The following is a 15,246-nucleotide window of genomic DNA, read 5'->3' as shown; positions in this document are numbered from 1 at the left end:
GTACTATACATAACCAACCACCTGCACTTCATAGTTGCTAGACTATTTGTTAGGAGTTGTTATTCCTGATAATCTAGCCTATATTGTGCATATATTCTGTGCATATATTCTGATTCTTAATACTAGTTCTTAGTTATTCTCATATACATTTTGTAAATAGTAATTCTTTCTTACTCCTGTACTTACACAACTCTTAACATTGGTGACCACCGCAGGGCATAGTGTTGGTTATCTTTAATTCTGTCATAACCTCCTAACATATACCATTGGATTCGCACGTTTTTTCTGATATTTTTAGTATTTTTTACGGACTTAATATCTTTTGTTTTTCGATCACGTGATCTCGGCGCTTATTATGCCGAGATGCCGCGCCGAGATGCCGTGCCAAGGGCGCTTAGGAGAAATCCACGCTTCTGCGCAGCCCGCAGCACGCTTCTCATTTGTCTTAGCTACTTCTTTCTCTCACGCGCACAGACCATGTAGATAGTGTGCTTTGTCTATATATACAGCAGGGAAATCGCTTGGAGACACCAAGTCAATTTTACCTCGTCTCAAACTCATTGAGGAGGACACCCAGCCAGCTAAGTAACCGGCCCCTTAACCTTCAGAAGTCACTCCCCTATTATTACTCACCACACCTCCTAGGCCTAAGGCCTCCTCGCAATAGTATAGAAGTAGTAGGCCGCCTTAAGCGGTATTAGTATAGCCTATTTTAGTAGATTAGTCAGCAGTGTTTTGTATTAGTTACGGCCTTAAGCGCCCATCCCCACTAGTGTGTGACCACCTTACAGTGGCTCACAACATTGTAAAATCAACTTGCTTGTAGGCTTGATCAACAAGGAGAAGACTCCCTGTACTAGCACGAGGGAAATCACGTGATCGGGGCTACTTTGTGGGATATAATAATCAAAAATCCCCCACCCCCACGTAGTACCAAATTGCTACAAGGCAGACGAGTTCTAATCCCCCGCATACCACGAGTTTCGCCGGAACTCTGCAGTTAGCGACCCTAGTCAGCTGAAGTACCCGCTTGCAAAAAACCCGCTCATATCACGATCGCCAGATCTGTTGATTTGTTGTAGGGATTGTCCAACGCTAGGTATTTGACGCAAGGGTTTAGCGTATACATACTGCGTAAAAACCGCTCATAAGTCCTGTATCAGGCACCTATCTTCCCCACGCCGTATCCATTATTCCATCCACACGCTCTGGCGTCCCTCACCCCTACTCCCGTCCTACCAGCTGCTCCAGTCAACGTTCCGTGGCAGCCCGCTCCCAACCACCCTCTCGCGGCCCATCACCCCCTCCGCAACACCTGCCCGGAATGGAACCGGAGCCGACCCTTGCCTCTCTCCTCGAGGCTATCCAAACCCTCACCAGCCAAGTCGGGTCCTTGCAGGCCCAAATCCACACTCAAGGCCAACAGCTCTCTGAGCTCAAAGCCATATGCAAGGAGACCAACGACCTTGTTGGAGACAAGGACCAGGGCGGAGCCCAAGCCAAGCCTGGCCCATTGACTGGGCCTATCACTCCCCCCACCCATACAGGGGGAGAAGCGCACACTCCAGGAACGGTTAGGCCTGGACTCAAGGCCCCCTTCCGCCCTTCAAGAGGCACAGGTTTTGATTCCGAGGAAGAAGAGGAGCCAAGAAGAGCTCCCAAAAAGGAGCCTATGGGAACGCCTAAACGCTCCCTCAGTTCCCTCACCCCCTTCGACTCCGGGTCTTCAGTGAAGCGGCCCAAAATGGAGTTACCGGACCCTTATAAGGGAGACACCAGGGGAAGGAAGGCCACACAGTGGCTTGATCGGATGCTCCTTTGGGTTGCCCTCCACAGGGATCAGTTTGATGAAGAGGAACAGATGGTGGTATGGATTTTATACCACATGACAGACAAGGCCGCCGACTGGGCCCTCCCCATCATCGGAACCATCATCAAGGGCAAGGGGAATCCTCCAATCACCATCCCGGCCTTAACAGCCAAGTTCAAAGAAGCCTTTGCCGACCCAGATGCAAAGAGGGCGGCCGCCAGAAAGATCGCCGCGTTAACTCAGACCACCACCACGTCTGAGTACGTCACAGAATTCCGCAACCTCATGGCGGAACTAGACTGGAACACTGAGGCGTACATTGCCCAGTTTACGCGCGGTCTTCACTGGAAGGTGAAAGAACTCCTGTCCACCAAGGACAACATTCCCGACAATGACCTAGAGGCCATATTCGCCGCCTCGGTCAAAATTGACAACACTCGTTGGGAGAACAAGGAAAACCGCCCTAAGAAGGCTCCCACCAAGGCTCCGGTCGCCACGACCACCTCTACCTCCACCACTACCACCAGGGTCCGTTTATCAGAGGACCCCAATTACGTCACTCCGGAAGAACGAGACCGTCGCCGCGCGTCTGGCCTCTGCGTCAAGTGCGGACAAAAGGGCATGGCATCAAACAATGCCCAAATGGATGGAAGGCCACAATCAAGGAGGTTGCCAAGGTGGCAGAAGAAGAAGGGTCGGGAAAAGATTGAGGCCAAGGACTACCGTCAAGCCCCTGGCCCCAAAAATAGATGTGCATGTATCGGATTGTGAATTTGTGTCTTTAGCTCTGGACTCGAATAAAAAACCCTTATTATTTATCAATCTTGAACTGCACGACTTCCCGACGGAACACCTCAAAACCCTGATTGATTCAGGAGCCACATTGAACTTCATATCCCCCGCGATTGTGGAAAAATATAAAATCCCAAAAACCCAACTCGAAAATCCACGAGTTGTGAGAATGTTAGATGGTACTATATCTCAGACTGGTTGCATATGGCACCAGGTTCAACTCGCGGTCTTGGCCAATGGCCACCCCCACACCATTCCTTTCCTTGTTTGCCCCATAGGCAACACCCCGGCTATTCTAGGCATGACATGGTTAACGGCAGAAGCTCCTTTGATTGATTGGCAACAGGGACTAGTTACCTTCCCTGAACAAGCTCAAATCGCCTCTGAAGAAGAAGCGGATTCAGACCCTTTAGCAGACCTTCCCCCTCAGTACCATGAATTTGCTAAAGTGTTTGGCAAAGAAGAATTCAAGGTCCTCCCTCCACATAGGGAGTATGACATCTCTATAGACCTTGTCCCGGACGCCAAACTAACTCCTGGTCCCATATATGGCATGACTGATGCGGAGTCCAAGGCGCTCAAACAACATATTGATGAAGAGCTAGCCACGGGCAAGATTCGCCCCAGTACTTCATCAGCAGGTGCCCCAGTAATGTTTGTGAAAAAAGCAGATGGATCTCTCAGGCTGGTAGTCAACTATAGGAAGTTGAATGACGTCACCCACAAAAACGTCTATCCCCTTCCCAGACAAGATGACCTTATGGCCAAGTTACGGAACGCCAAGTTATTCACCAAGTTGGACTTACGATGGGGTTACAACAATGTTCGGATCAAAGAAGGCAACGAATGGAAAACAGCCTTTAGAACCAAATATGGTCTCTTTGAGTACCTAGTCATGCCCTTTGGACTTACAAATGCCCCGGCAGCGTTTCAACACTTCATGAATGACCTTTTTAGGGATCTGATTGACGTAACGGTGGTCATTTACTTGGACGACATCCTCATTTTCTCAGAAAATCCAGAAGAACACCCGGCCCATGTCAAAGAAGTACTGTCCCGATTGATGAAGAACCAGCTGTTCTGCAAACTGTCAAAGTGTTATTTCCACGTCACAACAGTTGATTACCTGGGCATTGTTATCTCCCCTGCTGGATTCTCCATGGATCAGAAGAAGATTGAGGCAGTTACATCGTGGCCTCAGCCCAAGACAGTCAAGCAGGTACAGGGATTCCTAGGATTTGTGAATTACCTCCGCCGCTTTATCCCCAACTTCAGTTCCGTGGCACGCCCCCTCCACAACCTCACACAAAAGGAAACCCCCTGGTCATGGGGTGACCTAGAAGAAGTGGCATTCCAGGAACTGAAAGCTCTTGTCACCCGGTCACCGGTCTTAATCCATTCCAACCCCAAACTTCCATACTACCTAGAAACAGATGCATCAGGAGTAGCCATGGGAGCAATTCTCAGCCAGAGAGGGGAAGATAACCGTTTACACCCAGTAGCCTACATGTCTAAATCCTTCTCCGGTGCCAAGGCCAATTATGACACCCATGATAAGGAGCTCCTAGCCATAATCAAGGCATTAGAAGAATGGCGGATCTTCCTAGAGGCAACGGACAGACCAATCCAGGTGTTTACAGATCATAGGAACCTGGAATATTGGATGCAGGCAAGGACTTTTAACCGACGGCATGCTAGATGGCGCATATTCCTGAGCGATTTCAATTTTGAGATACATTACCGCCCAGGAAAGCAATCCGGGAAGCCAGATGCCTTGTCCAGACAACCGGACTATGTTGATACCGCCCAAGAACCCGAAGTCATGTTACCGTCAGAGGTCTTTGCAAACACATTGGAAGAAGAGCTGGAAATCGTTACAGAAGTACGCTCTAAACTGAGGGAAGACCCCTCCCTGGAACCTATCATCCAGTTCCTGACCAAAGATGCTGATAACGCCCCTCCATCAATAAAGAAGGCTTATAGAGACTACGACTGGGAAGAGGACCTCCTATGGTACCGAGGGAAACTGGTGATCCCGGACAATGAGCCCCTAAAGGAAAGACTCCTCAGAGAATTCCATGACTCCCCCCTAGCAGGACACCCGGGTCAGCAAAGAACCCTTGAACTCCTGAGCCGGAGCTACTGGTGGCCAGGAATGAAGTCTACAGCCAAGGAATGGGTAGAATGTTGTCCCACCTGCCAAGCCAACCGACGTGCGCACGCTCCTGTTATCTCCCTGAAACCCTTAGAAGTCCCGCCATTCCCCTTCCACACCATCTCATACGACTTCATTACGGGGTTTCCCAAATCAAACGGGCACGACGCAATCCTAGTGGTCATTGACTCATTTTCCAAGTTTGGACACTTCATTCCGACCTCAAAGAAAGTCACAGCCAAGGGTCTGGCGGATCTATTTGTCATGCACGTATGGAAGTTGCACGGATTACCCGTCAGGACTATCTCGGATAGAGGTACCACATTCACAGGAAAATTCCTTAGGGCCCTCTATCAACGGTTGGGAATCAAACCATTGTTTTCCTCAGCTTACCACCCAGAATCTGACGGACAAACGGAACGGGTAAACCAGTTCATTGAATTCTACCTCCGTTCTTACGTAGCCGCGGATCACTCAGACTGGGCTACGTGGCTACCTCTGGCAGAATATGCGTACAACAACGCCAGACACGCGTCCACAGGAAAAACACCCTTTGAATTGGTCTATGGAAAAAATCCGGTGATGAACCCCTCCAACGTACCATCCAATGTACCAGAAGCAGACCAATTAGCAGACACCTTGGCCAATGAATGGAAGGAAGCGGAGTCCGCCCTCAGGATGAGCAAGGAAAAAATGACTAGGGATAAAGGAACCATCCCCAAATATTCAATCGGTGAAATGGTCTGGCTAGATGGAAAAAACGTGGAACTCAGGACCAACTCCAATAAACTGGATCCTAGGAGACTAGGCCCTTTTGAAGTCTTAGAGAAGATTTCCAGTCATGCATACCGCCTAAAGCTGCCGGAAACTCTGAAAATCCACGATGTGTTCTACGTGGGACTATTGTCCAAAGTTCATGAGTCCCCTAGCCAACCGTTTCCAGAACGACCCCCTCCAGAGACAATTGAGGGGGAAGAAGAGTATGAAGTGGAACAAATCATTGACTCAAAAAGGCAACAAGGGAAATGGTTCTATCTGATCAAGTGGAAAGGATACGGCCCAGAGGACAATTCTTGGGAACCAGAAGAACTCTTGGAGCACAGCCAGGAGGAAATTCAACGTTTCAACAAGTCACAACTGAAAAAGGCTCGTGACTCCGCCAAGAGCCTTTAAGGGGGGGGGCAATGTCATAACCTCCTAACATATACCATTGGATTCGCACGTTTTTTCTGATATTTTTAGTATTTTTTACGGACTTAATATCTTTTGTTTTTCGATCACGTGATCTCGGCGCTTATTATGCCGAGATGCCGCGCCGAGATGCCGTGCCAAGGGCGCTTAGGAGAAATCCACGCTTCTGCGCAGCCCGCAGCACGCTTCTCATTTGTCTTAGCTACTTCTTTCTCTCACGCGCACAGACCATGTAGATAGTGTGCTTTGTCTATATACAGCAGGGAAATCGCTTGGAGACACCAAGTCGATTTTACCTCGTCTCAAACTCATTGAGGAGGACACCCAGCCAGCTAAGTAACCGGCCCCTTAACCTTCAGAAGTCACTCCCCTATTATTACTCACCACACCTCCTAGGCCTAAGGCCTCCTTGCAATAGTATAGAAGTAGTAGGCCGCCTTAAGCGGTATTAGTATAGCCTATTTTAGTAGATTAGTCAGCAGTGTTTTGTATTAGTTACGGCCTTAAGTGCCCATCCCCACTAGTGTGTGACCACCTTACAGTGGCTCATGACAAATTCTTACCTGTAATCTTTTGTACAAGCTTTCATACTTTGTATATACATTCTAACTGTGGTACTCTACTAACATTCTTTTATGTCTAGAAGATCAAGCAGACCTGCATCCTCTAATAGGACCCCTTGGGACACAAGACTTTCAAGAGAAGGTATGCCTAGACATAGTACCCCTAGAAGCTCTGTGCTTCCTGGAGACAGCATACCTACAGATAGTCCCAACAACCCTTTTGGACCTACTAGGTACTCTATTGAGCAATCCTCTCCTGAGGAGCTAGTGATTCCCCAACCTAGCCAACCCTATGAATCACCCATCAAGCCACATGCTTCCATGCCAGCCCTGGAAGACCCTCAAGCAGGACCTAGTAGCTCAAGAAGGATATCACCTCACTCTCATAAGTCATCATCCAGACACTCTCCAAGATTGTCTCCTTTGGAATATGAAGCTATTCAGGAAGCAAACAAGCTAGTTAAGCCAAGTTCTTCTATAAGGAAGCCTTCACCTTTTGGTCATAAGACTAGCCCAGCTACCTTCCAGAGGATGATACCTGTATTTGGACTTCCTGATATAGAGATGTTGGAACCTTCCTCTAGTAAACCTCAGCCCTCTGAGCCTATGAACTCTCATGAGCTTAAAAGATCTAAAGGAAAGACTTCTGAAGCCCACATATCTAAGCATAAGGAAACTCAAGCTGCCTTACTGGATCCTAATGATAGGTCTTTTACTAATGACCCAGCAATCCAGAAGTACCTACCTTATTCTCCTTCCACTACCTTATACCCTTTAAATGAAGAATCACCAGGAGAATTCAACTATCAGCCTGACTGTACCCAAATGACCTCTTGGTGTAGGAAGAGCCCTCAAGCTAATAGTTTTAGGAAAGTCTACAGGCAGCTAGGAAGAGTATTCTATCATGTGGAGATACCTCCAGCCCATGAGAATCGCTACCCCTCACCTTCTTGTGAGCAATGGGCTTCTCACTACTTCAAACTACTAGATACTGTAGTAACCTTTAGACCTACATGTTGCATTACTACCAAGTTAATTCCTGCTCAAGAAATCAACCATTGGCCTGAATATGGTAAGTTACACATAGACCTGAATAAACTAATCAAGAGAACTGTTCATAGCGTCTATGACATGGAGGAGCTATTGCCCATTCCTGAATGGCCAGAACATGACTGCTTATTCACCTCCCATTCCTTTGAAGTAGCTGCTGTCACTTATAGGGATCAGATGGAGCGTTTCATTCAGAAGCTATATGAGATCCTTGGTAGACAACTTCAGACTGGACCACCTTCCCCAGTCATCTCAGCAGGACATCTCAGTGAGGTAGAACCTGGACAAGAACACCTTAGGGATAGGACTCTACAACTTAAGCAAGATATGACCCTGTTAGTGCCCAAAAGTTCTAGAGCCTCTTCTGTCACTCCACAGGAGGCAGCTCAAGAAAACTTACTAAGGAGTCTTATCAAGCCCACAAGTCAAGTTACTATTGCTAGTCCTTTACTTCCAGAACCTCAAGTTTCTCCTCCAACTGTAACCCTGCACACTTCCAGTAGCACTCCTCCAGGACAACCTCCTAGTAGTCTTCATTCATCCAAAGCCTCTCTTACTGTTACTATGCAACCTAGGTATTTAGGGCCTGATAATGGAACCTCACTTATTCCCTCAGAACCTTTACCACCTCCTCCTAGCTCTATTGCTACTTCTTCCTCTAGATCTATACCCTTAGGAAGAATACTAGAGGAGTCACCCCATGTAACATTACAAGTCCCACCTACTTTAGAAAGGACTGAGAGACTTAGGAGAGAAGCCTCTAAATCTCTAGGACCTAGACCACCTACTCCTAGACCCACTGTAGTCCCTTCCACTAGTTCAGAAGAAACCTTACCATCATCACCTAGAGGTAATGCTAGTGTTCCTATTGCACAACCTTCAGCTATACCTCCTTTCAATATACAAGCCCTTGAAGACTACATCAACAATCTTTCAGATGGAAATATAGATGGCTTAAGTTCTTCTGAATCATCAACTGGAAGAGACCAAGTAGCCCCAGAACTAATAGCCCCAGCTACTCCTGCTGATTCTATTACTTCTGTCTCAAGTGCTGCTACACACACCATACAAGTTCCAGTAGCACAATCTACTCCCAGGATTAGGAGCCAATTAGAAGAAGATAATGTTAGTAATATACCTTATAATCCACCTTTAAGCAACGCTGCTAGAAGAATTAGCCTTGCAGGCCCAAGTATTCCTCTTAGAGATCCACCTCCACATGCTGACTTTATTAATTGCAGATCTTCCTTGGGAGCAAATCGGCGATCCTCAGGAAGACCAGCTATACCAGCTGAATCCTTTACCAGAGTATCTACAATCCCAGAAGAGCGCTCCTCTAGACTAGCTGAAAGTGCCCACAGGAGACCTACCTCCTCTCCTGAATCAAGAAGAACTCCTCTAAGTATCCATACCAATTTACCTTACTTACAGGAGCAGCCAGCACCAGTTACTAGAGAAGAAGCTAATATGAGTAGGAGAGGAAACTTCTTAGCCCCTCTACTAGCACCTGTCCCACAACTTCAAGTACCTCCAGCACCACCTATTGACAGGACTAGGTTACCTCCTCATATTGTAGGACGTATGGTCTCCTCTAGAAGGTTTAGTGAGCTGTTTAATGATCCACCTCCTAGGGATCAACTTAGAGATAGACTAGCTCCCTTAGCTGAAGGAGGAGGAGGAAATGACCCACCATATGATAGCGATAATGGAGATTTTGATAACTCTGGTAGAAGAAGGAACAACCCACCTAGAAGAAATGGAGGAGGACCTCCCAACGACCCAGAAGATCCAGGAAATGAACCATATGCTCAAGCAAATGCAGCTAGAGCTAGACCTTTCAATCCAGCTCCTGTACATTTTGATACTAAGCTGAAACCTGACATAATCCCAGAATGGGATGGAGATACTAAGAAGCTGTCGCGCTGGATGACATCCATCAACAACATAGCTGAGTATAGTAGCTACACCAGAATTCAGCTTGGACAGCAGATTCCTCTCAGGTTCACAGGAAGAGCTCTTAGATGGTTCAATGCATTAGATAAGGACTATAGGCGAATTATAACTGAAGATTGGCCAGCACTTAGGCAAGCTATCACTATCCACTTCATGAATAGGACCTTCCTGAATAGAAGCAAGAATGAAGCCATGCGCATCAGGTTCAGGGATAAAGATCATTCAGAAGAGACCCCAGAAGACTATGTCATCAGGAAGATGGAAGCTCTCACTATTGTCAGTGACTGGACTGACTCTGAATTAATCTTTGAAATCATGAATGGTGCTCCTAAGTCCTGGACCACGCATATAGACACCTCAAGAATAGTCACTTGGGAAGACTTCCTTGACAAGATTGCATGGCATGAGGAGGACCTTTTGGGAAAAGATTCTTCTCATAACTCTGACATACAGCGTCAACTACACCAGATGCAATCTACTCTCAAGAGACTAGAAGGAAACAGGCTCCCTAGGCCAAGTGCGCGCTCACACTTAGCAGGATCTAAACCAGTAGGATGGCATCAAAATAATCCTCCACCAAAATACCCTAAGGATGACTCTACAGTATCTAAAGGTAAAACTCCTAAAGACAAGAAAGCTAGACCTTGTAGACACTGTGGAAGTATGATGCACTGGGATAGAGACTGTAAGCATGCCAAGAAGAACTCCAGATTTGTGCGATCACATATGGCACAAGCAGATGATGATGAATGGGAAGCCCAGGAAGCTTATGAAGATCTCTGTGATGAAGCCTACCTTGATGAAACAGAATACAACACTGAAGAAGAAGAGTCTGTTTCTGAGGAAGAGCAGGATTTTCATAAGCCCCTTCAGTCATTGGCTGTCTCTACCTCCAGCGCTAAGCCCAGCTCTGGATCCCAGGAGGAACAGCATGGTCTGGAGGGGACCACTGTCAGCCAGGGTATTAACTCTGCTGACCAGGGCAGTAAGGAATCTGATTCATCTGTATTTTCTGGATATGTACAACCCAAGCTCCCCACTAGGAAGAGCCTTAATAAGAAACTGAAAATGGCTAGTAGTCATACAGCTACTGCCAAGAATGGAGAAGAAATCACTCTCAAGCGATTAATGTCAAGACCACCAGGAACTGCCTTCTTTGGATCCAAAGCCACCATCATCAAAGGATGGCTTCAGACAAGTAATGGACCTAAGAAGCGCATCACCTTTGACTCAGGATCAGAGATCACTCTCATTAATGAGTCAATACTTAAAACTCTAGATCCATCACCTAGAGTGCGCATTGGACAAAAACTCAAGTTAATTCAAGTTACTGGGAATAGTAGCTTATCACAGTATATTTCCCTTCCTATCATTTTTGATACTGAACAAGGATTAGTTAAAATGATTGTAGAAGCCTATATAGTTCCTAACATGAACACGCCTTTTATCTTAGGAACAGACTTTGCATCCCAGTATCAACTCTCATTAGTTAGGAATGGAGATGGAACAAGGATAGTTTTTGGGGATACAGGACGTTCTATTCCTGTGGAAGAATCAGATTCCAGCCCAAGAATTGACCAACAAGGTAACACCTTTATGGTTGAAGTTGCACAAGGATTCATCAAGAATTCTGAAAAAATCAAGATCTCTAAGAAGGCCTACAAGAAGCGACTTCAACATAGGAAATTACCTCCTAATACTGTCAAAGTAAAAGTATATGAGACAGTTACTATCCCAGCGCATACCATCAAGCTCATCAAAGTCAAGACAACATGGAAGGAAGGTCAAGCCTCTGGTTTTATGGACAGATCCTTCAATTCCCATCGACAAGAAGAACATCTGTTTGCAATAACAGACTGCCTGATAGATAGGAACAATCCCAAGATTCAGGTTTCTAACCTATCAGAACATCCTTTAAGATTGCAAGGAGGAGAAATTCTTGGATATATGCATGATCCCAATGAATACCTTGCAAAGGAAAAGGACATTACTAAGGAAGAAAAAGACAGCATTATCAAGTATGCTACCTTAGTACAAGCCATGGTGCAGAGGAAAGCTGAAGAAAAGCCTACTGCACAAGAAGAGGAATTAATGAAGTCGCCTGAAGGAGGACCCAAGACTGCTGAAGTACCTGACCCAGAACCTGTCCCTTCAGATAGATTCCTTCAAGAAGTTAATTTCTCAGAACATCTCACTCCTAATCAAAGGGCTAAACTAGAAAAAGTCTTGCGCAAGCATGAGTTAGCCTTTGGATTAGATGGTAGACTTGGTACTCATAACACTCAACTGGAAATTAGACTAAGGCCAGGAACTAAAGAAATATCTCTAACCCCTTACCATGCTTCTCCAGCTAAAAGAGAAGTCATTGACAAGCAGATTGAGGAATGGCTTAAACTTGGAGTCATTGAGCCATCCAAGAGTGCTTGGGGATTTCCTGTTATAGTAGTCTATTGCAACAGTAAACCCAGACTATGTGTGGATTACAGACGTCTCAATGAAGTAGCTGTACCAGATGAGTATCCCTTACCAAAACAAACTGACATCTTGCATGCCTTGGAAGGATCTCAATGGCTTACTACCTTAGATGCGCTAGCTGGTTTCACTCAGCTAACCATTAAGGAGGAAGACAGAGAGAAACTTGCTTTCAGATGTCACAACGGCCATTGGCAACCTACCAAACTACTCTTTGGATATAGGAATGGACCAGCAGAATTCCAGCGTGTCATGAATAGGATACTTTCAAGATTTCTATGGCAATTTGCCCTGGTATATATTGATGACATAGTGATCTATAGTGTTGAGTTTGAAGACCATTGCAATCACTTAGATCAAGTCTTAGGAGCTATTGAAGAAGCTGAAATCACCCTATCTCCAAAGAAATGTCACATTGGATACCAATCACTACTATTGTTAGGACAGAAGGTATCAAGATTAGGTCTATCAACCCATAAGGAAAAAGTTGATGCTATCTTAGAGTTGGAACCCCCTAAAAATGTTCCTACTTTACAGACTTTCCTAGGGATGATGACTTATTTCTCTAGCTATATTCCCTTCTACTCATGGATTGTAGCGCCTTTGTTCAAGTTTCTCAAGAAAGGAACAGCTTGGTCTTGGGAGGAAAAGGAACAACAAGCGTTTGAACTTGCTAAAGAGGCCCTTGCATCTGCTCCAGTAATGGCTTATCCTATTATTGGAAAACCATACAGATTATATACAGATGCATGCAACTATGGCCTTGGAGGAATATTACAGCAAGTCCAATCCATCAAGATAAAAGACCTAAAGGGGACAAAGGCATACAAGTACTTAAGGGGGGAATATGACAAAGGAAACCCAGTTCCCAGAATGACAATTCCTGCTTCCAAGCAGAGAGACGACGTGACTGGGGGGGATACATGGGATAAGCAAGACTTTGAAGAAACAACTGTACAAGTGGAGCGAGTCATTGCTTATTGGTCAAGGATTCTAAAAGAAGCAGAAAGAAACTACTCCCCAACAGAGCGCGAAGCATTAGCCCTCAAGGAAGCACTTGTGAAATTTCAGGTATACTTGGAAGGAGCTGAATTTGTTGCTATCACAGATCACGCCGCTCTCACCTGGAGCAAGACTTACAATAATGTCAACAGAAGACTCATGACATGGGGCTTAGTATTCTCAGCCTACCCAGGAATGCAGATTGTGCACCGCGCAGGAAGAGTACATGACAATGCAGATCCTATCTCAAGACTTAGGAGGAGAACCCCATATCATACCAGCCCTCTGGCAGATCAATCGACTCCACTCAAGCTCAATATGGAGGAAGACCCATTAAGAAACCTCTACAAGGAGATAAATGAACGTTTTGAAGAGAAACTTCTTGGAGTTGCAAGCGCATTCACCCAGAGTTACAAAATTGGAAATAGCCAGAAGCCCATCAAGAAGTGGATACCCACACCAACAGAAGCTGTATCTTATCAAACAACTATCTCATACTCTGTGGAAATATCAATAAACTCAGAAGAAATCACAAGGTTCATAGAAGCATACAAGAAGGACTCCCATTTTAAGCAAGTGATGGAAGAGTTCAAGTCGCACCACAATCCACTCAATCCACCCTTCCATCAATACCAGATAGGAGATAATGGATTGATCTACTTTATAGATTCCCAGGAAAAGTATCGGCTATGTGTACCTAGGGATCTACAAGTAGATATATTGAAGGAAAATCATGATAACCTCAATCAAGGAGCACATGCTGGTTATGCTAAGACATATCATCGAATTGCTTCTGTTTACTATTGGCCTAAGATGGCTAGAAGCATTCAGAAGTATGTACACACTTGTGATATCTGTCAGAAAGCAGGACATTGACGGCATGGACCCAGAGGATTCCTTCAACCTTTACCTATTCCACAGCAACCCTTTGAAGTAGTATCAATGGACTTCATCATGGATCTTCCACCAAGTAACAACTACAACGCTATCCTAGTTATTGTGGACAAACTAACTAAGTATGGACATTTCATCCCATGTACTACTCAGATAGATGAAGTACAAACAGCGCAACTGTTCCATGATCACATATGGTGTCACTATGGTTTACCTCGGCAAGTAATCACTGATAGAGATGCTAGATGGACAGGAGCCTTTTGGGGTCACTTAGTTAGTATGTTAGGAATTCGGCAAGCACTCACCACTGCACATCATCCTCAGAGTGATGGACAAACAGAGATACTTAATCAAACTACAGAAGTGGCTATTAGAGTATTCACTAACCCAGCTAAGGACAATTGGAGTAAGCTTCTATCAGGATTTGCGCACTCATACAATACAAGTGTGCATACATCCACACAACAGACACCAGCCTTCCTACTCCGCGGATTCCAGCCTCTAACATCAGCCGACTTACTGGCTCTCACTTCTGAGAACATTCCAAGACCAGCCCAAGAAAGTCAAACAGCTGAAGAATTCAAGGAATCCATGGAATTAGCACGATCATTAGCTAAGGACGCTCTCAAAGTAGCTCAGAATTATCAACAGAAATACTATAATTCTGACAAGACACATGTTACCTTTGAGCCAGGAGATTTAGTCTTAATCAATCCCCATTCCTTAAACTTACTCAAACATCAGTCAGGGAAAGGGAATAAGCTAAATATGCGTTATGAAGGACCATTTGAAGTCATGGAAAGCATATCACCAGTAGCATATAGGATAAGATTACCTGCTAGCTATTGCATACACCCAATCATTAACATAGCACACTTGGAATCTTACAAGGCATCACCCCCAGAGTTTGGAAGCCGACCCACTCAGAATATACCTAGAGAAGACTTCCAACAGATGCCTGAATATGAGGTGGAAAGGATAGTAGAAGAAAGGACAATAAAGAAAGGCAACAAGAGAATTAGGCAGTACAAAATCCGTTGGCTTGGGTACAGCTCAGAACATGATAGATGGAGGACAGAGAAAGAATTAAGGAATGCTCCAGAAGTAATCAAAGAATGGAAGCAAACCTCTGGCTCCACTATCCATCCCAATCACAGGAAGAAGAAGGAGTTCTAAGCTCCACATGGCTTCTTCCATGTACCACAGGTGTAACTAAACCGGTCATATCCTCCAAGATAGGAAATAACGACATACTCAACGTTTGAAGCACTAAGTCAAACCTATCTTATGGAGGATGAATTTTGTATAAATGCTCTCACTCAACTCTCTCCATTGCCATCCCACTCACACTGAATACATCTACT

The 15,246-nt window shown here is 45.4% G+C and overlaps 2 protein-coding genes across 2 annotated transcripts; both read left to right on the top strand.

The window, feature by feature from the left end:
- Window positions 1-1,324: 1,324 nt before the first annotated feature.
- On the top strand, window positions 1,325-5,930 carry RhiXN_10732 (Retrotransposable element Tf2 protein; the record flags this gene model as incomplete). The annotated part of the gene is made up of 2 exons (XM_043330548.1): window positions 1,325-2,534; window positions 2,596-5,930. The coding sequence occupies 2 exons, from the start codon at window positions 1,325-1,327 to the stop codon at window positions 5,928-5,930; spliced, it is 4,545 nt and encodes a 1,514-aa protein (XP_043185893.1).
- Window positions 5,931-6,583: 653 nt separating this feature from the next.
- RhiXN_10731 (Retrovirus-related Pol polyprotein from transposon) lies at window positions 6,584-15,058 on the top strand (the record flags this gene model as incomplete). Its single annotated transcript, XM_043330547.1, has 3 exons — window positions 6,584-6,653; window positions 6,714-13,821; window positions 13,879-15,058. The coding sequence occupies 3 exons, from the start codon at window positions 6,584-6,586 to the stop codon at window positions 15,056-15,058; spliced, it is 8,358 nt and encodes a 2,785-aa protein (XP_043185892.1).
- Between the last annotated feature and the right edge of the window lie 188 nt (window positions 15,059-15,246).

Source organism: Rhizoctonia solani, chromosome 14 (genome assembly GCF_016906535.1).
Source record: "Rhizoctonia solani chromosome 14, complete sequence".
Classification (NCBI taxonomy): domain Eukaryota; kingdom Fungi; phylum Basidiomycota; class Agaricomycetes; order Cantharellales; family Ceratobasidiaceae; genus Rhizoctonia; species Rhizoctonia solani.
The sequence above is the reverse complement of the archived record's forward strand: the minus strand, read 5'-3'. Positions and strand labels throughout refer to the sequence as shown.